We start from the raw sequence: 25,318 nt of genomic DNA on the forward strand, positions 1-25,318 counted from the left end.
AATGTGAGAAAAACAACTGCTATCATTATATATTACTATGCAAAGAAATTTTCAAATTAAAATAAACTAATCGATAAGTATGCTGATACAAATTAAGGTGATACGAAGCTTTACATAATATAATCTAAAATACTTAACAATTTCCACCATTATTTTCTTGCTACGACTGTCACACGAGGACAATGCGTGACATGCCATTTGACGTCATAGAAATCGAACGACAACAATGTAGCAGAAATTGATGATAACAAACAAACCACTAATCCAATTTCACGCCATTAAAACGTATGTAAATAGCAGAAATTCATAAGTCATTAAGAATTAAAATGAAAATATACACTTATGATTAAAACAACAATAAAATAAATCAACTGATCTTCACGCGATTCTTTTTTTTTTACTTTCGGCGATTTACGTATGCTTTTGCCGCGCCGCAAATGTACGAGGAATTCGTCTTTAATCTCCAACATAGCACAAAACGATCACAACCAATTAGCACGGACACACTTGTTTTGAACATATTTTGCAGATTTTCAAAATGATTTTCACATGTAATTTGCACATTTTTTGAGCATGGCAAATTGGAAAAAAATAAAATTGAAAATGAGCAGAGGATTGTGGTATTTATAAATTTCGAAAATTCAGAAAAAAATATCAAAAAATACGAAATTGTCTAAAACCGTGAATTGAAACGACAAAGAATGAGTAAAGAGATTGCGAAATTAAGAAAAAAAATTTATTTCAGTGCAGATTTTGCGACAAGTTAGTATGATTTGTCAACGAGGCACATAAATATATTTCTATGTAATATATTAAGCACAAAATTTGAATGGTGATTCGCGAAAAGTGTGAAATACGTGAATAATAAGCTTTAGATTATTCCTTTAATGACGAAATGGCATTTGGGTATGTGCTCATAAGCATATAATTAGATTGCAACAATTTCTATTTGCTTATCGGGCAGTTTAACATTTCAACACGGTTTCCTTAATGCGTTCACATATATATTTACGTATATCTACTATCTTCTTGCCTGTACTTGGCATTAAAACGAACACCTGCATGCAACAGACCTTCAATAATTTATTGCCTCATTTGAAATTGCTGCCGCACACTGCAGTGAATTTTAGAAAGAAAATTTCAACACAATACAGAATTTTCGAATTAATTTTTTGCATCAACAAAATGTTGCGTTGTAAACAATGTTGAATTTTGTGTGCCTAGCGTACGCTCTAGCGCAAACACCTGGGCGTATACGTGACCAACTGCGGATATGAGTGGATTGTTGCTAACTAAATATGCATATCTTTGTATAATTTGATCTGATATTGCATTGCATGTTTGATTGAGTGCAAATACGCAAACCGTTATAATTGAAAATGGTTGATTGTGTTATGATAAAATGCTGGAGTAGCGAAGATAACTACATACATATGCCTTTGTATATATGAGTATCGATATATGACGCTTCGCTACATAATACAAGTAAAAGCCAAGGATAACAGTTCTTTTAGGTAATTTGTAAACTGTAAAAATGTTGCCCATAATATGCAGGTTTAGCAAAATTTATATTGACTCAACTTTTATGCCATCTTATATGGTCTTTGTTCACTATTTTGTTTACTATTTTTAATTTTTGCAGAAATTTGTGTGAACTTAGCGTTTTTCAAAAGCGTAAACATTGCAAACAGTAAGCTTTATTATTGACAATGAGTTTTGTTTGTCCTTTGTGATAAGATATCAATAAGGTAATTATGTACATACACGCTTTATTGCTTGAGCGACTGCTGGCAAATAATCAATTTATCATAACAAGCTAATTCGCTTTATCAATGGCAACAAATTAAGCTCAAGTGTTTTTAAGAAGATATTATAAATGAACATTTCAGCAATTTTGTAATTTACCAGCAGATCACTAAAACATAATTTTAAAGCAATTTAAAAAAGTGGTCTGCAAATATTTCAATAAGTGTTCAAAACCCAATTTTAAGTAGGTCAGTCTGAAGGAAAGCTATATGCAACATAATTCTGAACCATTTGTTAGGATTTTGTCTTGGACAGTAATCCGTACCAAATTTCATGAAAATATCTGGTCAGATAAAAAAGTTTTCCTTCAAAGGGCTTGATTTTGAAAAATAGTATGTACATATAACAGCTATATGCTATAGTGGTCTGACCTCAATAATTTCTACACGGATTGGAGCACTGCCTTGTACAATTACACATGCCAATTTCGTGAAGATATTTCGAAAAATAAAAATATTTTCCTTACAAGCACTTGATTTTGATCGTTAAGTTTGTATGGCAGCAATATGCTATAGTGGTTCGATCTAAACAATTTGTACGGCGATTGTAGCACTGCCTTGAAAAATAACCCATGCCAAATTTCGTGAGGATATCTGGTGAAATAAAAAAGTTTTTCATACAAGGACTTCATTTTGGTAGATCACTTTGTATGCGAGCTACATTTAATTTAGTGGACTGATATTTGTGGTTCCGGCATATGAGGAGCTTTTTGGGGAAAAAAAGCGTGTGCAAATTTTCAAATCGATATCTTCAAAATTGAGAGACTACTCGCGTATATGCCGACAGATTGATCATTTATATACAAACTTCAAAGGTCTCCGACGTTTCCTTCTGGGTATATAAAATTTAATATAGCCTATTCAGAGCACGTATATAAAATGAATTTTAATTAAGATTTTTTTTTTAATTTTTTAGTGTTTTACTTACGGCCGCAGCATTATTTTAATAGTGAATATGCTTACCTGCAATGAAATAAGAATAGAAAATGTTTTAGAAATCGGTCAATTCAAATTTAATGAAATTAAATTACAATTTTGAAAATTTGTTTAAAAAAATATATAATAACTTAAAAAAAACATATTTTTTTTTATGCACAGTAAAATCTGTTTAAGTACCTCTCCGCCTAAGAACTGAACCCGCTTAAAAAACTAACAATTTAGGGCTTAGTATTCGCAACGAGGAATTTAAGCGCAATCTTTTAAGTAACAAACCCGCCTAATAGCATTTTTCGTGAGACATTTAAGCGGGTTTTACTGTATGTGTATTTGCTAATTAATTTAGTTTCATTCTAACTGTCACCTCATATGATTTTTATTTGTTTATAATTTCTTTTTCGCTTATTTATCAATTTTATTTACATAAAACTTAAGTACATCCGCATTTGAAGCTTGCACATATACTTAAGTAAATTTGTTTAATTTAACAGTCTCACTTAACATGCCAACTTGACGGAGCGTCTTTAATAAATTACTATAAAATTAGAATTACTTTGAATTCTGCGTAAATTAAATTTAAGTACCGCAGAAGTCAATATCCAAACAGACACCTAGAAACCGACGAGTGTGCGTAATTTGCCATTTGTTCGCCACGAACACACATACACGCAGACATACATACGTACATAATTAATTAACGTAATCGGCGATTGCGCCCCGACAAAAGCACGTCCTTAACGATAAATAAAGTTGAAATAAATTTGGCGCTTGGCCAAAAGAAAATGCCAAATAATTTTGCACCATCGAACGCACACGGTGGCGAATGAGCTGTGAAACTTGGCGGTGGACATTAGCAAGCGATGAACTCGCTGAATTTGTTGCAATTCAAAGTAAAGCAATGCACTGCGGCTGGCAAGCAGCCGATAAATGTATATACATATATGTGTGTGTGCATAAGAAAGTGCAGCCACACAAACGGAAGCAAATGCACATACATACATGATACAAAAATATATCCAATTCTTATTTCTGAACACATAACTGTATAACTGCGTAGCATTCCTTGCACTCGCTGGCTGTTGTTGTTGCTGTTGCGCCCCTTATGCCATCATTTGAGTGCCACCGTTAATTGAGTGGCAATGATTGGCTGTCACTCAGTGTTGAGTGGCCCCACCAATGAACGCCCTTTGACAATACCTAATACTAGTTGTACGCTACTACGTAATTGGCAGTCGCCGTGTTGTATAACCGTTGCAGGCAGGCAGATATCAGACGACGGTGGTCGACAAAGTCGCATAAACAGACAGTGAGTGAGCAACAGCAGAGCCAAAAACTCAACAAGTTTACAAAGCATTTTTATGCCAACCAAATAAAGTCATATAGTTGTCAACACCAAGCGGTGGGTGGCGTGGCATACATTGTGGCTGCTGCTGTACAATTTTGGTTGGTGTCACAGCACATTAAAGAAATTTTCCTTTTCAGCTGTCAGCTGCACAAAGCTGTAATTTTCAGAAAGAAATGAAAAATTGCTGAGGAAAACTGATATAAAGAAATAAAAAAAAAATTAAAATAAAATAACAAATAAAATAGAGAAAAGAAATGTGTATAAAAAAAATTAAAATTAAAAAAAAAGTTTAGTAATTTTTTTTTTTATTGTGCAAGTACATATATGTATATTCTACACGTTTTTATTGCTTAATTTTTCAACAATTTTGTTGACATATTGATCTGAAAAACCACAGTAGAAACACAGTAGAAATAGTGTCTTATGACTGACAATGAGTCAGTCAACCGAGAACATGCACCCATAAAAGCACATTGTTGCATATTTACCGACTAAATTATATGAAAAACGTATATCATGAGTATTTTAGGCAATTTACTTTAAATATATATAAAAATATATACATTAATTGGAGAAAGCTGGCAATTACGCCGTCTTAGCATGCCTACATTGCAGTACCTTAATAAGTCGTGAAACTTCGAAAGACTATTAACAGTTTAATATTTTTAGAAATTATTTATACAAAAAAAATATCTATTCATTATTATTGGACGTCCTCAATAATTGAAATTTTTTGTATATTTAATTTAAAACCAAACCGTGGACTTTTATAAAACTATTCACTGTGTCGCCAAGGCTACTCGTGGCTGCTTTTCTCTGCTCACATTACCATCGAGAGATATGTGGATGAGAAGGGGTGGCTATAGAAGACGCGCAGGTGTTTTTACAGATGAGGATAGGTGGAAAGGTCAGAGGAGTAGCTGTAAAGAGCTCTAAGCCAATCTTAGATTAGGCTAACGCACCACTGTAAAGTTTTTCAGGCAGAAATGGCTGCTATTAAGGTGACGGTAGACGAAGTGCAGCCTCTGTTAGGGAGCTCAAGATTCACTTCGACAGCAGAATGGTAATAATAGCGATGAGCTCGTTTACTAGGCGCTCAAAGCTAGTCAAGAAGTAATTGTACTCCCTACGAAAAGCATCAACCACATCATCAGACTCGTTGGATTGCCTAGTCGTAACGAAATCGCTGGAAACTGTAACTGCAGTCGCTCTTATTGGAATGGGACTGAAGTGGAGGTAACGTGGCATATCAATATCGTTTTGGCCTAGTGCAGAACGCAGGAGATCTTCTGAACTACTTGCCCTTACCGAAGTTAATCTTTCCGCAATAATAGAGGCTCTTATTGGACCTTGACGGATGCAAGCTTTCAAAGTTGTATGGAGGAGGGATTATTCAGCTTTTGCAAGATTGAGTATGAAATATCTCGTCAGTCTTACTTTCGGCGAACCAGGCATAGCAGAACTTGACATTAGCGGTCTCAACAAGTTTGTGATAAGCTCAAAGCGCTTTGTCGATTTGTATGGGCTTTATGATCTATTATATGGGAGGTTTAAGTAATACAACGGACCGACGTTCTAAGCTGTCCAAGTGAAATCCGTGTTAGGCTCCACCTCTTGACAATAACCTAACTTTACCTGTGTAAATAACGTGTGATCCAAATAGATGTACTTTATTCAATAGCCTTTCAAGCTGCCATGTAATTTTTGGTTAGTACTGTTTGGAATTTCATCATGGAAAGATTTACGCCTGAACAACGTTTAAAATCGTTCAACTTTATTACGAAAATTCACATTATGTAAAATCCCAAGAAGATCTCCGACGTTTTCGAGCCAAATTTTGTTCAGCTATAGAGCTCCATTTCTGGCTCAATTAGTATGGCAAACAAGCGCATTTGTGACAAGGAGCAACCAGAAGAGATTCAAAAGCTGCTAGAAAAAACTACGGTATGGTGTGGTTTGTGGCAATAGTCGGTCCATATTTCTTCAAATATGATGCCGGTGTTAACGTAATCGCCAATGGTGATCGTTATCGCGTCATGATAAGCCACTATTTGATGCCTGAAATTGTAGCTCGTGATCTCGACTATTTTTGGTTTCAACAAAACGGGGCCAGAACGTTAGAGAGAACACTTCGGTGAGCTGATAGTTTCTCGTTTTGGGCCGGTCGATTGGCCACCAAGATTACACAGTTAGACTTTTTCCAGTGGGTATATGTAAAGTCTTAATTCTGTGCGAACAATCTCGCTTTCATTCAAGCCTTGACGCAAACCATCACGCGTGTCATTCGGCAGTTAATAGTCGAAATGTTCGAACGAGTCATCGAAAACTGGACTCAACGGTTGGCCAACAAGATAATCTTCAAAAAATAAATGCCAAAGAATGTTCTCTCGAATGATAATAAATTAAATTTGAAGTTTGCGTGTTTTATTTTAAAAAAGTAGGGAACCTCGAAATTAATCAGCCTTTATTTACGTGAAGTATGGTCAAGTTAAAGGGTACACATTTTCGCTTGAAGCGGGAACAAAATATTTACCTGCTTTTTTGTACGGGCATATACGTATACTCAGAACATGCAGATTTCAAAGAATTTAAACACTTTAGTAATCAAGTAAACAAAATTTAGAATTAATCAGCACAATTCCGAGATTTCAAATTAGATTCTTCGGTCACTGCTTTGGTAGAATCTTCAACTAAAATGGAATAATTTCAAATTTTCACCGAATTTATATTCAACGCGTGCTGCCAGCCAATAAGTCATCCACCCGAGTAATGGGAAATAGTTCCAACTTATTTAGTCTATACACAAGCGATTTTCTATTTATTTATTGGCGGCCACCAACTTTTATGTATGACGCATTTTCATTTTCATTTTCATACGTGAACTTTTCGGAATTGCTTTGGCATAATAATTGGGCTTCGTCGCGGCCATGTGTGAAAATGGCCGTCAGAGGTTAAGTGATAGTTAAAGAATTTCCATTTATGTTTATTTTGTGGATTTCTTTAGAAGTGTTGAAATTAAATGGCGAGCGCGAATGCTTTGCGAGGCGGTTGGTGGTCGAAATAATTAGACAGATGACGAGAATTATGCTGAGTCAGAGTGCAACGGGAATTCACGTTTTGAAAGTTGATTGATGCTTTGTTTGTCTGTTTTTGTTTTTAGTTGTGATATGTTGTGATGATGACTGTGTACAATTTCATAGTAGATACGGGTGTAGGTAATTGTATATATGTAATTGTGTGTGAAATGTTTACATAATGTAGGAATAGTTACGGAAAATTGCAATTATAATTATAAGGCATGAATTGGTAGGTGATTATATATTTAATTGTTGTAATGCGCAAAGTTATTGGAATATTTTATTCTAAGTTATATACATACTTATAAGATAATTATTAAAGGGTTATATCCACTTGAATCATACATTCGAAGACACTCTCCACGATATCGTACAAAGGGGATTAGGACTGGCTAACATCAATCCCTTGAAGATCATAGTTCAATTTACGAGACGTAGGTCCCTGCCTGACCACTGAAACCTTATTCTTGGCGACAAAGAGGTAGAGAAGTTTAATATGGTCAAATATCTTGGTCCACTCTGCGGTGAAAGCACCACTAAAACACAAATGGTGTGCATTCTACTAGCCCGTAGATCCTGCGGCTGCAAGCCGAGCATTGTCTGGTGGTTGTACTGATTATCACGTATGGAGCAGTGGCTTGGGCCTAATAAGCATCTCAGACTTCGGTAGGACTTCAACTAGCGAAGCTGCAACGACTAGTCTGAATCTGTGTGTCGGATGCCAAGCGCACATACCGGCAGCACTTCGTAGTAATCGGTCAGGTGGCCAAACATACACTGCTTCAAATGATAGCAGGAGGGTTTGGCAGAGGTAAGATAAGGTAAGGTAATAATAAAGTGACGAAATACCATTGACTCTTCTTCCAAGGGACAGCATTACCAAAAATGTCAACTTCACTAAGAAGTTTAAAGTTAACTCTTTATAGCTGAGCATATTCCAAGCAGATCTCTTTGCTTTAAGTCGGTGCCTCGAGATAAACTTCCAACGCGGCTGAACAGTCTGTCAGCTTGTAACCAAGTCCGCATTATCTGGGGGTAGTAGCATCCACCAAAATTATAGGACCTGAACCCCTTATTGCGGTTGATCCTCATATCACACCGTAAGTAGGAAGGAGTAGAGAGGGAAAGATATTGTCACCAACTTCAAGGTATGTGCCATGCCAAGTTGCTAATGGGTGCTTGCAACCTTAGCAAATTTAAATATGTTATCAACCTCCCAAGTGACAAATGCTGGTTACTTGTCGCATTCTACACTGGCCAGTGTAAACTCAAGAAACACTTACATATATAACATGGGCCTTTTTGTACAAATTGTTCTGCTACATGGAACTTGCAACTCCAGAACACCTGCTAATTGACTGCACAACAGTCTGCAGAAGCAGGATAAAGGCCCTTGGATCATTGTTTCCAAATAAATGCCAGGTGGAATTTATCAATACGCTGGGGCTAAGTGATTCGTTGTGACTTAGGAGAGAGTACAATAGACCATAGGTCGCGGTGCAAAGCTAATTAATTCATCTATCTATCTATTCATAGATGTATGTAGGAATATTGAATGAACATTATGGTGGATAAAAAAAAATAAAGAGACCTACTTGGATAAACATTTTTAAAGGTGTCAAAGCATCTATTCTTCAGAGTACCAAGTGGACAAAAAATATTCTTTTTTTTTATCCACCCTAATGTACATATTATTATATTTGAGAATATTCTCCTAAAATTTGAACTTGTTCCGGCAAATAATTTCAGAAATGAGCGTAATGGCTGCCAAAACTTTATGCACGTCTTTCTTGAAACACTTTCGTTAAAAAATTGTGGTTCAACTTTTCCGTAAAACCAGATATCGCTACATTCTTGTAGATCAGCAATATTTTTTTAGTTTCTGAGGAATTTTGAACTTTTTATTTTTTGAATTTTTCCTATATTCTCGTAAATTTAATAAATAACTAAAAAATATTATTCAAAAAATTTCATAAAAAATAGTTCAAAATAAAAAAAAATCATAAAAAATATTGACGCCCCCGGGTGGGCTCGAACCACCAACCTTTCGGTTAACAGCCGAACGCGCTAGCCAATTGCGCCACGGAGGCACTTGAAAATTGACGCGCTTAAGGGATATTCTATACGAGGCTATGCAAGCAAGCAAATGTGTGTGGAACGAGCAGCTGCACAGTGGCAGCAATAACAACAAATGGAGCGCAATTATGCAATAATCGTAGACAAAATTATATTATTAGACTATATTCATTTGTTTTTTTTTCTGCTATAATTGTTGCTGTTTTTTCACTATTGTCGGAAAACACTTGCTGTTTAGTAGTGTTGCGATAATAAAATGTGCGATGTGCCGTATCACAGCTGAAAAAACAGGTGATAGCTAGTGGTGGAATAACAGGAGCACAGCAAAATGGTAAAGGCTGCAAGAGCAAACTGATAATAAGCACAGTTTTAGCGCCATATACATACATACGTACATTACCGCTGTATGCATGTACATATATACGCATTACACACACATACATATGTATGTATGTGTGAACAGCAGCTGATAAGCGATGGCGGGCGCTGCAGATGTGATTACAATTGTTGTATGTATGTGTATGTGTGTTTCACTATCATTGTTGACACTTTTTTATTTAAACATGCTTTTGTGCCGCCCAAGCATTTTTTATTTCCATATGGAGGAGCGAGCGCCTTATCGCAACGCGCGATTAAAGGGAGTCTGGTGCAATGGCGATCAGTTAAAAATCAAGCAAAGCGGTGTGTGTGGTGGATATAATGTGCGACTATGTATGTTTGTATGTATTTATGCACAGCTATGTATGTGTATATGTAGATATATACATATGTATGTAGATACCATATGTGCTGCTGTATTATCAATGTATAAAAAAGAGTATATGGTTTGGTGTATGGAAATCGTTCAGCAACAACAAGAACAACAAAAGCGTCAACATTTTTCAACACTACAACTACAAGTACAACTGCAAATACAAAGCGTTTTCATCAGGAGTACACAGACAAGTACACATTACAAAGCAAATAGTTTTGTTTTTGTTGTACTTACCTAACGAAATCTTTGACAAAACAATAAACGGTAAATAGACCGCGATCGCTGAGCACCACATCGGGCTTTAGCACGGGCAAATAGCAAACAAAATGACTGCTCGAAGGATTGCTGCTGCTGCCGCCGCTGCTGCTGTTGTTGCCCGGCGCATGCTGTTGCTGCTGCTGTTGTTGTCGTTGTGGCAGAAGCAATTGTTGTTGTTGTGCTTGCTGTTGCTGTGGTGTTTGCCAGCAATCTACCACACCCGATGTTGTTGTTGCAATTGCAACAACATTACCATCAACAACATCGATTGGCGTGCAATATGACTGTTGCTGTGAGGATTGTTGTTGCTCATGTTGTTGTTGTTGGTGGTGTTGGTTGTGGTGGTGGTTAAGTATGTGGTTAGTGTGGCGTGTTGTTGCTGTTATTGTGGCTGCAGTTGCGCTCGTTGCAATAACAGCAGTTGCTGCAGTGGTGTTCATGTTGGCATGCTGTTCGCAAGTGTTTATTGTTGTGGTTGTTGTGATTGTGGCACGTTGTTGCGTGTCTGGTGCTGATTTACTTGTGGTGGTGTCGTCGCCCAACGGTGTGGACATTGTGCAGCAACATAATTAAGGCGTGCATGTGTGCGTGTTTTGGACACCGTTGTGCTTTTGCGCATGTGTGTGTGTGCAGTTTAGAAGAAAAAACAACACTGCTGATTCGTTTTTAGTTTCCTCAATAAAGTTACAGCGATTTCCCTTTTTCTTAGTAATTTTTTTTTGTGTTTTTCGCTCTTGTAACAGTTAGTCTCCTTTCAGTCTTAATTCAACTGCAATGCTGTTTCATTAAACTCCATACTTACTTCTTTTTTTTTTTATACAACATTTATGCAAACAAAAGTAACTCGTCTGCGCAATCGTAAAGTATGTGTGGTGTTTAGTTTGTATAAGGCCGAATATTTTATAAAATTATAAAAATGAATTTTTTTACTGTTAACATCAGGTATAACGTACATAATCACAACAACAAACGTAATATTTAACACAGCATGCGAGTATATGTTTAGACCAATAGCTTCAAACAACACAAATGGTAGCCAATATTTGATAATTATCACTTTATAATAAACATTTGAGTTATATTTTACTAACGGTAACTAACAGTGCCACTTATCATCGCTAATATCATGGTTATGGGAGAACTAGAGCTTCGTAAATCAAGCTTGAATATATCTATGTGGCATATCTTTCATAATATGTTGGCATATAAGTGGGATAATAAACTATATTTTCTTCAGATTTTTTTTCAAGGAAAATGTTTTTTCATCAATTTTTCAATTTTTTTTAAACGTTCAAACTTTTTTTTTAAATTTTTGAATTTTTTTTTCAAAAGTTTTCCAAAATATTTTTAAACATATACTTTTTGCATACATATACATATAATTTTATATATAGCTTACTAATAATAACAAGAATTCTATACAAAGATGAAAGCATACTTTCAGGAAATTTGGAAACTTTGTAGGGAAGTGATAAATCTAAGGTCGTCTAAGATACTAAAAGTTTCTTAAAATAATATTCATGAAAAAAGTAAAAGCAATACAACGCTTTTTAAAGTAAAATATAGCAAAAATACCAATAATTGTTATTGTAAGACGAAAATTCAAAAATAAAAGGTGTCATCTCTTACAATGGTCGACAAATATGAACAAGGCAAATGCGGTTTAACTAAAAAATTAGTATGTCTGCAGAAAATTTGAATATACTGTTTCACATAGTTCATTTAAGAAGACCCATATACAAATTTTCTCAGGCATAACTTTCAGAAGATTATATTTGCTATAGACCTGATTTGTCATGAAGTTTGTAAAATCCAGACGAACACGTCGTAGGCGCCTTAAAGTATATATCTAAATGATAATTCACGAATTAGTCTCTCAGTTTTTGAGGTATCGATCTGAAATTATGCGCAAGTATTTTTCTACGCAAGAAACTGCTCATTCGTCGAAATCGTTGATATCGGACTACTATAGCATTTAGCTGCCATACAAACTGACCAAACAAAATGAAGATAAAGATTCTGCTGGGGTGCTTTCGCAGAAATCATTGGAGCGGAACCGCTTCCTAGAAGCATCAATAGGTCTTTTATCAACTACGTCGACGGCATAAAACAACACTGACCGCCATTCACAGTGCAGCCATTAACACCTTCACTGACTCCCTCTCAGTAAATGGCGTACTTGGAGTCAAAAAACCTCCAATTGCAGACGACGAGCTCGAGTTGCCGTGAGAATCAATAGTGACCCTTACGTAGCTTCGTTCTGGATACTGTAGCAGGTTAAGTCCCACTTATCCAGAATCGATCCTGGCATATAAAATATATGTCCAGCGTGAAACGAGCCATTAACCACCTCTTTGCATGATTTGCTAACCCTAGACATCTGACACCCCCTCCCTATGGTCCGACCCCGTCGAAACAGCACGTTTGCTGGGCCTACTGTTGCATGACCTCGATGACAACTTATCTAATCCTTATCATCCTAAGGGGGTTTAGTACCCGTTACAACAACAACAAAAAACCTTATTTCGACTCGAAGGTGTGTTACATATATCAAATAACGTGCCAAGAAAGAACTAGCAAAACTTGGGGTGAATTCGTTTATAAAAAGAAAATTCTTCCAAATCTAAATCATACTCCCCAAAGTAATCCGCGCCCGATAAAACGCACTTTTGCTAACGCATTTTCCATCCCTGATAGCTGTATCGATAGCTGTACCAGAACTATCAGACCTTTTTCGATTCTGCTTTTATCTCCTCAATCGAGTCCAAAGTTTGAGTTTGTTGGATAGCCAGAGGTCGCACGCAGCCCAATTAGACAAATACCAACGGTTGAGGAACAATATAAGTCGAGTTTTTGAAAAGAAAATGATGAAGAACCAATGCATTATGGCATGGCATGTTTCATTGGAGCGGTTTTGGCACTAATAGACACTTGACGCGTTTGAGATAGAAAACATTATTCAAAATGGTTTGGGTTGAGCCAAAACATATACCAACTTTATTATCGAGGTCTCTAATTGTCAATTTACAATAAGCAAATCTTTGATTTTTTGAACGGCCTTCGGCGGTATTGATGGTTCGTCTAAAAGGCGTTCTCGGCCCTCGTTGACTCGTTGTAGCCTCTATCAACATTTTTTGTGCCACAGTTTGATCTCCGAAGCTCTTCAGCAATATTTTCAACATGTCCGCACAAGAATTACATTGTAATACTCCAGTAACTTTTTGGCATTCGCGAGAGTTTTTCCACAAATTATTAAATTTTATGAAATCAGGAAGAGTTTTCAGTAAAGAAGTTGGCGTAATATCTACTTTTTTCCCGCTTATAATATTTTACTCTAAAAAATGCATATATTTTTCAATTTGAAGCATGAAAAGTTTAAAACGAGGACATATTCTCACCACTATGAAAAACACGACAATTTTTTTCTATTTCCTCCAGCTATATTCCAAGCTCTACACTTTTTGCCAGCATATCACATGCTACAATAGAGCGTTATATGAAACCATACTAATTCATTAGGACAACAATAAGATGGATGTGTAGAAAGTAATACTGTTGGCGTTGCATACATGAGAAAACTGTCAACCGACAAGCGACTGTTGTGCTGACAGTCATTAAAATGCGCTGCAGTCAACGCAACGTTCCAACGGTGTTGATGTTGGCATAATCGTGCCATTTCATCAAGTATACATAAGTATATACCATTATGTATGTATATTGTATGTTGAGTATGTGCAAATATGTGGCATGTATGTAACATGTGTACAATAAGTGACGATGCAGCGTTACCTTCAACAGTTTGTCAGTGAGTGAAAACACCGATATAATTTAAGATGTAAATTATCGCACTACGAAATTTACTTGCAACAAATGATAATAATAATAGCAACAAAGGTGGCAAAATTAAAAATAACAGCATAACTGCCACAATATATTTATACATAAGTACAATCAAAACTTAAGGGAACTTTGCTGTTGCAAGAAATAATATAAAATCCACAGATATAAAGAAACCACATAAGCAAGGAAACTATAAAACAAACAACAAATATAAATTATTTGCAAATGTCACAGGGTGTACAGTTTTGTTGTACATTTACATATGTACATTAGGGTGAACCAAAAAAAAACCAAATTTGTCCTTTTTTTGCATCTAGGCTTTTGTTTTTAATAAGCCCTAAATCATAAAAAATTAAATTATATTTTATTTCCATTTTTTGCCTTTTCAAAGTTTTAAATTTTGAAATTTTAAAAATCTCACTTTGGTAAATTTTCGTTCAAGCAAATTTTATGATCTACAAAAATCTACCTATGTATGTAAAATATTATATTTTAAATGGTTCAAAAGTTTTGGTATTTTTTATTATGTAATTCGGTATATCAAGACCAGGGATGTTCTTTATTTGGATTTTTTAACCCATAAATTTGATAGGTTTACTTTTGGCTCATCCTTATATACATATTTATGAGAAATTATTTAATTTAAACTACTAATTTCAACTCACTCTAATGTAGGTGATAATATGTAATTTAAGTGGGAGGGTTTGAAAGCTCACCGCCGGCTTTTAAAATTAAACTACAAAATTTTCTTCACAGCGTTATTTCTTGTTTGCATATTTTAGCCCATGAATTTGAGAATATTACTTTTGACTCATATTAATATAAATTTTTATGAACATTTTTTCATTTATCCCATAATTTTTGGCTCACAATAATATACATATACAAACAGATTATATTACACATCTGCACATACCAGTTCGAGCTTATTTTGTTGTTAAGTTACGACGAATGTCATCGTTAAGGACAACACAAATAAAAATAAATATATAAAGGACAAAGGAAATATATGTATAAAGAACACGCCAAGCATAGTTCAGCATTCTCAAATAAAAGAAAGCGTGCATGTTTAACGATTTTTGTGATACAGGGCGTCAATATTTGTAAAAGAAATATTTTTGGCAATAAGTTTCAATTTTATGTAAGCAGTTTTAACTTAAAAATAAATGAAAAAAAAAAACAATAAAACTAAATTAAAAAAAACAAAAAATATAAAATATTAAAAAAAATACAAAGAAATAAAAAATTAAATTAAAATAAATGAAATTAAAATAAATGAAACATAAGATATAAAAAAATGAAAATATAAAAAAAAATAAAAATATAAAAACAAAATTAAAAATAAAAATAATAATAAAAAACTAAAAAAATAACATTTTTTTTCAAAAAAAAAAATAATAAAATGAAATTTCTTTGTAAAAACATTGAACCAAATAGTAAAAATATCATTATTTCGATATGGCAGCCCTTTTTACCATTTTTAATTCTTCTGCATTTATTTTGCGTCATACATATGTATGTATGTATGTATGTATGTAAATATTTTGCTATATTTGCTTGAGCTAACACTTAAACGCTGCGTGCCAACTGGAAAATGACAAATGGCAAACTAGGTCAATGCAATTTTCCGTTGCATTTTCCGCACGAGTGAAGGAAAAATGAAAACGACGACGCTAGCAATCCTTCACATCACTTTGTAGTAGTGTGTTTTGTGTGCAGTGTGAGGAAATAATGATGGATATGATTATTTTTAAATTGAAGACCTTTATGCACGAAGGAGTATTGACAAGATGAATGCTCAATCAAATAAAATGTTTGTTTTTTTACTAGTGTGTGTATATTAATTTCCTTTTTCACTTCCTGTTTGCACTGCAGGACAGCAAAAATTAATAGAGGAAATGATAAACATTTTTTTCTGTAAGCTTTTGTATAAAGCAGGAAGTCTTTAAGTTCAGCAGGATATTCAACAGAAATATATTACATAAAAAAGCTTCGTATTACTCAAAACCAATGCAATTTTTAACTTTTTCACGTAAATTTTTTAAACTGCGTTCTCGTGATGATACTTTGCATCAAATTAAGCTCAGAAGTTCATGTCGAGCTAGTCTCTCAGCTTTCAATTTTTTTTTTTAATTTGGCACACGTTCTTTTATCACCAAGGAGCTGCTCTTTTGTCGGAACTGTCAATATCGGACCACTAAAGCATATGGCTGCCATACAAACTTAACGGTGAAAATCATTTTCTTGTATGGAAAACTTGTTTATTTGACGAGATATCCTCACGAAATTTGACATGTGCTATCGACCAAGGCAATGATACAATATCTGAAAAAAATTTTGCGGATCGGACCGTTTGCAGCTGCCTACAAACTGTATAATCAGAACCAACTTCTTGTATGGAAAACTTGTTTATTTGGCGAGATATCTTGACGAAATTGGCCAAGACAAGCCTACAATATCCGTAAAAGTTGTCAAAATCGAAGCACCATAGCATATAGCTGCCATACAACCGGAAAGATCGGAATAAATTGCTTGTTTGGAAACTTCTTTATTTGTGATTCTAGCATTAATAAAGTAGAGTTCATTATTTTTCTTGCACAACAATAAAAACATCGTGTGAATAGGCCAGAAATTGTTTATAGGCTAAAATGTCAATTGTATTTGCATATATGCGCATATACTTATATCTATACATAGTTATGAATAGAAGCGTTAAAATGTAAATGAATGGTGGCAGTGTGGCAATAGAAACGAGTCCTTGAGCAGGATTCACTTATGCCAGCTTAAGAATTGAGCGGCACAATTCAGGCGCTGAAGCGTAGAAGTGTTAAATCGCATAAATAGAAGATGTGCCAAGCCACATAACCGCAACAGCCGCGGCAGCAGCGCACAAGCGCGATAGCATCAGCTGACATGATTGCCACAAGCCACAAAGCAATAAAAAATAAAAATGTACTGTAGACTTGCAAAGCATGCAGTCGGCCAACCGCACTATGCAAAACCGACCGAAGCCTGTGACGCACTGCCCTAACGAGCTGCAGCCACTTCAGCAATCCTTAGGTGTCGGGCATAGCCACCTGCCACACGTGCAGATAGCAGTACGAAAAGCAAAAAAAATGTTTAAGAACATAAAGGGGGCAATAAAAGCAGCTAAGAAAATATGTAATGGAGAGCGCAAAGAATACAAATTGTGGCAGGCACATATGCGCATATAATAGCAATCGACTTGGCAACTTGCGGCAATGAAAGACATAAGGCATGCATGCCACATACGCATACAAGCACACATGCATGCTTGCATTAGCGAATATGTTGCGCTTATTATACGCAGCGAATTTTATGCGATTCTCGTTCGGTGCACGCGCACGTGCCAAACAACAACTATGCGCCCTATATAAGCGTGCAAATGCTTTGGTTTGTGTATGGGCGCGTTGAGTTTAGTTTAGTGCGTTTTTAGAGAATTTCGTGCAACCTTGACCTGAAAACGTACTTGTATCTCAAGTTTTGCCTTGTCATCTAGCAGCAACTGAGTTCGTGTGCTCATGCTTGTATGCATAAATACATATGTACATATGTATACAATAGCATAGCAAATGATATGCTACAAGCAAGTATTCAGCCATCCAAACGTCAGATGTTTTAGTGACGAATGTCTTTTAATGTGATAATATAGTGTTGTAAGGCTTCAAAGCGCGCCATAAGATAAATACTTGGTGGATTTAGATGGGTGCTGTCGCTGCTGCTAGTCTCAGCAGTTTGTCTCTGCCGCTTTAACATAGTACGTATGTACGTACATAAATAATGCATAAAACAACAAAAAAACTTTAACCGAAGCTAGAATGCCCTTCACAAATAAAATAGTTTCCTATAAAAACTTGATTTTGTTTGTTCAGTTTGTATGACAGCTAATGCTATAGTGAACCGATCTGGAAAAGACATTTGGATATTGCAGCGTTGCTTTGAATAAATAAATTACGCTGAATTTCGTGAAGATACCTTGTTAAATAAAAAAGTTTTCCATACAAGAATTTGATTTTTTCACACAGTTTGTATGGCAGCTATATGTTATAGGCTTTCGATCCGAACAATTTCTTCAGATATTGTAGCGCTACATCGAAAAATAATATATACCAGATTTCGTAAAGATATCTTGTAAAATAAAAAGTTTTCCATACAAGAACATGATTTTTATCATACAGTTTTTTTGATAGCTATATGCTATAGTGTTCCGATATTAGCGATTTAGACAAATGAGCAGCTTCTTGGCTAGAAAAGGTCTTGTGCAAAATTGCGCAGCGATATCTCAAAAACAGAGACTTCTTCGCGTATATGCCCAAATCTACTCAGACTTGCCACGCTGATTATTTAAATATATTTTCTAGAAAGTCCGACATTTTCGTGTGTGCGTTTCAAACTTCATGGCAAACTTAATATAAGTGTACACCATTGTGGGTATAAAAACACTCCGTAGTTCACAACAACCCAAGTGTCTGCCTAAAGCTTCCCACCGCATTTTCTACATGCTACTTCTGTTGCTACATTCTCAAAGTTCAGCGAGTGCGCGCTTTATCGGAAAATTGTTGAGGGAAAATGATTTTCCAAATGCCTGTCACGTATTGCTTGAGTTTTTGGGCGCCAAAACACTGTGGCGACAGCATGTATGGCGTCGTCCAACAGCGTGGCAGTGTCTTTCTGGCATTAACAGTGGGAAACAACAGCTGTTATTGTTTTTGTAGCGGACACCAGACAAATCTAATACATATAAGTACTATGTCGCGTCCAATTCAAGCATTTAGCTTCTGCTGGAATGCGAATTAGATTTCCATTATACATATGTATATATTCGATCGTAAATAGTTCGTAAATACATTTTCGGTAACTCGCCAATTGCATTGGGGACATAAATAGTAGAAAAATTACTTTCTTTGTTAGGTTTTTGATGGTATTGACAGGGAATCATTTACTATGTCCTATTGCTAAAGTCTAACCTCATGTATTGAGAATTGACTACTGTCAACGAATGAACTGCCTGCAAGAAGCAATCGCCAGCTATGGTGAGACTATGGATCTAAAACCAGTTTCGAGCGTTTTTTAAAGCTTTGGACTCATAATCCCTAAGCCAAAATTGTTTGAAACGATTGAATATTTCCCGTATATGCGATTTTATAGAAAAAAATCGACGCACTCTAATGTACATACATATGTATGCACAAATGTATAGATATATCATACAACGGATTTCAGCCTCATTTACAGCGAAACCTAATAAAAGTATAATAAGTGTATCTTTCGATGACATAATTAGAAAATTGTATCGACGTAACCGATATTATTAATCTAACGGATTGCGTTCAATTAAAAATATTTGGAGATTAGATCACTTCATTTAATTGCTATTAGCTTTGACATCATAAATGTAACGCTTCATCAGACACTCACTCATAGTCGCAGAAGTTTTTTTACGTCAACAAAAAAAAATATTTGTTTTTTATTTTTCCTTGTATAGATACTGATGACACTGTAATATACCTTATGCGACAAAGCTATGAATACTTCACTACATATAAGATTTTATTAGGTGAAAAGCCAAAATCTGCAGAATTAAGCCTTGACTTGCGAAAACTGAATTTTCAGGATAATTTTAATGAACTGGGTTGCGGCAAAATGACAGACAAATATTCTAGGACCAAGCTAACAATCCAAAAGGTAATAAAAAATTACAAGAAAGAAGGTAGACTGGAGAGCGTGTGATCAGGTCGCTCAAGGGAAACCACTGCTCACGAAGAGACTAAAATAATCAGAGAAAGGAAGAAAGACCCGACTATTTCAGCTCGGACTTCAGATCAATGTTTCTGAGCGAACAATTCAGCGGTAAATCCGAGAAAATAGTTATTTCAGCCACTACAAGATCAAAAAGTCGTTCAACAGCAAAATTAATTTGAAGGCACGATTGAAATTTGCCAAACAAATTCCGCCAAATTTTTGGAAACAAGTAATTTGGAGTGATGAAAGCAGATGCAGATTTTGGTACAACAATACGAAAGATAGGCGAACAAGTCATGAGAGGCTTCAAAGTAAATGCTTCTTTAGTACCATAAAGTTCGGAGGTAGCAATATTTTAGTTTGGGGTTGCTTTCGTTACAGTGGTATATTAAATCGGGTAGTGGTTGAAGGCAAAATGATGGCAGAATCGTATGAACAGATGCTACGTAGAGCCCGTAGCACAAAAAATGAGTTTACAAAATAACTTTATATACCAGAAAGACAATGACCCCAAAACATATACGAAGGGTTGCAAAATAACATTTCCATCAAAAATCGATGGAGCTCCTACCATGGCCTGCCCAAAGACCTGATCTAAATTCTATTGAGCATTTATGGCAAGATTTGGTGGGTAAGCTTGGCCGATCTACTGTGCAACCTTCAAAGTCGCGTGTATAAATTTGACAGCTGTCGGATCATTAGTTTGTGAGTTACAAAAAATTGAAGTGAAGTAACTTTTGTTATTGTGAAAAATGGATAAAAAGGAATTCCACGTCTTAATAAAATATTGCTTTTTGAAGGGAAAAAATGTAGTTAAAGCAAAAACTTGTCTTGATGACGAGGTTCCGGGCACTGTCTCAAGAAAATCAACCAGCAAGAATTGGTATGCTAAGTTTAGACGTGATGAGCACCGAAGACGGTGAACGCAGTAGACGTCCAAAAGAGGTTGTTACCGATGAAAACACCAAAAAAGTCGACAACAAAATCTGGATGACCGTAAAGGGAAGTTGTTAGAGATAGCATGCAGTCTAAAGTTATCAACTGAATGTGTAGATCATATCATTCAAGAATAAAAAATAAAAGAAAGTCCTATTTCACCAAAACAATGCACCGTGTCATAAGTCAGTGAAAACGATGGCAAAAAAAACATGAACTGGTGTTCAAGTTGCTTCCACATCTTCTGTTTTTTACAGATCTGGCACCCAGCGACTATTTTCTGTTCTCAGATCTCAAAAGAATGCACGCTGGGAAGAAATTTTCGTGGAAAGAGGAGGTGTTAGCCGAAACTGAGCTCTATTTTGAAGCAAAGCCCAAATCGTACTCCAAAAATTGTATCGAAAAGTTAGAGGAACGCTAAATCTGTTTATTACCCCTGAAGAGAAGTACGTTAAAAAAAACGAATTTTTCCAAACAAATGTGTTTTACTATTATGATAGGCCGTGGACTTTTAAAGTGACTTGTTACACTAACTGCGCAGCTTAAAGTTTCACAGCACTGTTATAAGTTTTCCGCCTTCATAAGTGTTGACGTGATGAGTAGCTACTCAACGACAATCAAACCGAGTTGATACGCCTCCCTAGCAGAAGAAACTTCATACAACTATTTAAGTAGTATGTACGTTCCCTCCTATTTATGAGGGATGTTAAGTAATGTGAGTTATGCCAAAAAAAAAAAAAATGTTGCCAGTAAAACAAAAAATCGAAAACATCAAAAAGCACGTTTACAAAGAGCTTAGAAACTTTTAAAGAGTTTGAGACTTAAAAGCTAACTGAAAAGAAACTTGGTTCAGCTAACTGCTTGATTTTAGTACAGTCAAGTGAAAAAAAACAGTTAGCAAGTATGCAAAGTGTTTGGGTTTTGATACAACATTTGTAAGCAATACTGTTTATAAGTGGGTCAATATTCATGTGGATGCAAAGTTGGGAATAAATAAGAAATAAGTAATACTCATGGTGGAAGAAAGTGTGGTGCATGTGTTAGAGCAGGAAACGTTCTGTTGTTGAAATATGTATATAACAGTGATACTTTACATATGTATACTTAGTAGTTGAAGAATATATTTATTTGGCACTTTTTCATATTTATAGTATATGACGTCATCACAGTAGCGCAGTGGCAGCATGGAAAGTTTATCATACGCCGTGTCAGTTCTTGGTTTACGCTTTCAACTATCAGGCTAGCAATTTATGAATACATCAAATGTTGGCAAGCGCTTTTGTTCTCAAGCCACGACTCAGCGGAATATGTTTCGCCATTCTTTCTTTGAAATTTTCGGTTTATTCTCACACTTTAACCTTTCTGGTTGGCGCTGCGCGATTTGCGTGACAAAAGCTGCTTTGTTTCTTCTTTTTTCTGCTGCGTTTGAACACTTAGTTTCGGGTATCAAAAATGTGGCATGCTTACACAAAAGATTGCCAGAGCAGAAACTATTTTTGGCAAGTGCCCGAGGCAATGTTATGCTAAACAATGACGTTAGCTTCGTGTTTATTGTGTGTGTGTTGGATTAATTTACATTTCTGTGTGTAGCCGATATTTGTAGAGGAGGAAATAAGCATTTAACAAAATAGTTTTTTCGGAAAATTTTATATAGTTTGAAGATAATTCATTGATAGTTCGTTTTTGTATAGTAATATATATGACGGTTGTTTCCCTGTCAGTGTAACGAAGGTTCTGCGTATAAGGTAACCCGAGAGGGAGGTGCCATCACAGCACATACATATACGAGGGTTACAACTTATTTGGCGGGATTTGGCAACCCTAGTGTTGCAATGTGGCATATCACAACTTTATCGTAGAGTTGAACATATTTTATGTTATAGATAATCATAACATTCTGATATACTAGCCCCATTTTCATTATTATTACAGTAACTTAAAATAATCTCCTCGGCCAGAAAATGGAATTAAATAGCTCCATCACAATTTTTGGAACCAGTGTTTATCGATGATATGGTCGAAGTCGTTGATATCCCAACTAGAGTGGCAAAATGGCTTCGACAATTGGTTCAAACACATTCGAAAGTGTATAGATCTCAAGGAAGAATATTTTGAAAAACGATAAAGCGATGTTTTAGAATAATAATATATTTTCTTTATCAGGTAAAGTGCATAAAACCCTTGGTTTCTTTGGTTCCATTTTACATATTACTTATGTAAGACATTTTTTTTGTCACGCTTTGGTCTTCTGGTTACAGAATATAAGATTCGTCGTAGACTTGGATTCTGTTGAAGTTTATTTCCCCGTTTTTCATAAAAACTAAAACTATTCTTTTGCAGATCTTAGAAACCTTTTTTAAATATAAAAACTCTAAAACAACGGTTACGAAGTAAATAAATCGAATTTTGTTTTCAGTAAATTTTATGAAATAAGCTTAAAATTCAAAAAAAATTTAATGAAAAATCATGTACAAATGTAGAAAATATAATATAATACTGAATTTGGTAACAAGAAATTTATAACAGTACACTTTTTCCATGCAACAAAATATATGTATTTACATATTAAACAAATCAGTTCTCATATAGTTTTGACAGCAACTTCGAACAAATACATACATATATAATGGTATGATGTGTCAAAAATAAAAAAGAGTTTACAGTCTTTGCCCTTAATAACTGGATTTATAACAACGTCTAACAGGCAGGAGTACGCAGGGACACAATTTGATTCACTTAACGCTAAGCTAAGTCTTAATGCGTTCATTTGATTTTAAGAGGGGTATTCTAGTCTAAAAAAATTTAAATATTTTTTTCATATTTTTATGGTTTAGTTTATCAGAAATATCTGCCATGAAGGATTTTTGAAAATTTAAATAATTTTTAAAGTTATAGCGTGTTCGGTTTGAGCACAACGTAAAGCTTTTAATGTGTTTTACTCAAAATCACTTTTTAGGTTGCGATCGTAACGATATCTCTAGTTCCAAACAGTCGATTTTTGGCAGCAATATTTTTTAAATATTACACTAACTTTTAAACCAACAAGAACTGTTATTTTCTAATTTCTTACAATTAAAAAAAAATCGAAAAAGTTGAAAACTAGTGAAAAATTTAACATTATTTTTGAGCAGCCGACATTTTATGTTAGAAAAAGTTTGTTTAGTCAAAAATTTCATTTATTTTTTTGATTAATTGCCAAAATTCCAGCGTTCGAGCATCTAAACTAGAATAACCCCTTAAAATTTTTTTGTTTAAAACATAAAAATACGAAACGAAAATGAATTTTGCTCAAATAAGAAAGCATACTTTCAAATTACATTACCTTTTTATAAAAATATTCCCGTTATTGAATGCAATTTCTAAGTTGCTTTTGTTTTCCATAAATGTTGTTTTTGTTTTATTGGCAACAGCAGATGATCTAGACGTCGTAAAAATAAACGAAGTAACGCGCGAAGACAAAATTCGAGTGTTCAATAAAATTTCAAATAAAACCAAAAAATTTCGGCGATGCGACGTAGGATTATAGGTGGCGTTAAGCAACGAAATGTGTTGGCGGGGTGACAGAGCGCGTGTCGAAATAATTTAGAGTTGTGTTGAAGATGTTGCACTATCAAACAGTTAGTTAACTGTGTTCATTTACTTTATTTTATGCTTTGTTCGGAGGCACTAAACGGTTGGCTTGATTGGTTGAACGCTTGGGCGGTTTGTAGGGACTTGAGCAGTGCAGATTTGTGCTCCTCGTTAATGTAGTAGCGCAAACAATGACGGAGCTGTCGGCAATTATGACACACAGTAAGATACAGTTACACTGGGTAGACCTAAATTAAAGTATGCTTGCGTTGGTGGTACGGAAAGTAAACGAAGTAGATTTGCTGCCAGTTTTGGGGTAATGCGTAGGCGCTGCTTTCTTGCTTTGTGTGCGCTTTAAATGCGTAGTGTTAGTTTTCGATTTTATAGCTTTGAAGAACTCGCTTAACTTCACTTTGGCATCAGGAGCGACGATTGGTTAGCACAATAAACTAGTGGGTGGGTATGTGCTTCGTAAAATGCTTGATTTTGGTGGTGTTACGAAAAATTGCTAAATTATTTCCACTGTTTTGGGTTTGTTCTTGTGTTTTGCGCTTTATTTGTGGCACACTTTTACGAGCACTTGATGTGCGATTTAATTTTTATGTGGCGTGAAATTTACCGCCCACCTAGTAGTTTACTTTGACGTTTTATTTGAAAAATATTTTGTGTGTGTTTCTAGGTGTTTCTGACACTTTCACTTGTTTGAAATTTATTGGAAGCTTCTTTTTATTATTTTTTCACTTTTCAGATTTATTATATTATTTTTTTTTGTCTTTTATTTTTGGCTTTTGGTTTTTATTTATTATTTATTTTTATTTTTTTCACTTTTCAGATTTTATTCTAATTTTTTCCTTGTTATTTTTTATTATTATTATTTTTTTAATTTATATTTTTTTATTTATAATTTTTATTTATTTTGTTTTTTTTTTTTAATAAATATTTGCTGTCCCAGTTTATT

The 25,318-nt window shown here is 34.9% G+C and overlaps 2 protein-coding genes and 1 non-coding gene across 3 annotated transcripts in view; all 3 read right to left on the reverse strand.

Annotated features, from left to right (window-relative positions):
• LOC120768200 (protein bunched, class 2/F/G isoform) overlaps positions 1–25,318 on the reverse strand; it is a 220,412-nt gene that overhangs the window by 111,773 nt on the left and 83,321 nt on the right. The gene's annotated exons all lie outside the window — the stretch shown is intronic.
• Trnan-guu lies at positions 9,180–9,253 on the reverse strand. Its single transcript has one exon. It is a non-coding gene; the product is annotated as a tRNA-Asn (tRNA).
• On the reverse strand, positions 10,224–25,124 carry LOC120768201 (homeobox protein B-H2-like). The gene is made up of 2 exons (XM_040094773.1): positions 24,113–25,124; positions 10,224–11,028 (listed from the first exon to the last, which is right to left on the reverse strand). Exon 2 carries the CDS (start codon positions 10,803–10,805, stop codon positions 10,224–10,226), a length of 582 nt encoding a protein of 193 aa, XP_039950707.1. The 5' UTR covers positions 10,806–11,028; positions 24,113–25,124.

The sequence above is a fragment of the Bactrocera tryoni genome, chromosome 2 (assembly GCF_016617805.1).
Source record: "Bactrocera tryoni isolate S06 chromosome 2, CSIRO_BtryS06_freeze2, whole genome shotgun sequence".
Classification (NCBI taxonomy): domain Eukaryota; kingdom Metazoa; phylum Arthropoda; class Insecta; order Diptera; family Tephritidae; genus Bactrocera; species Bactrocera tryoni.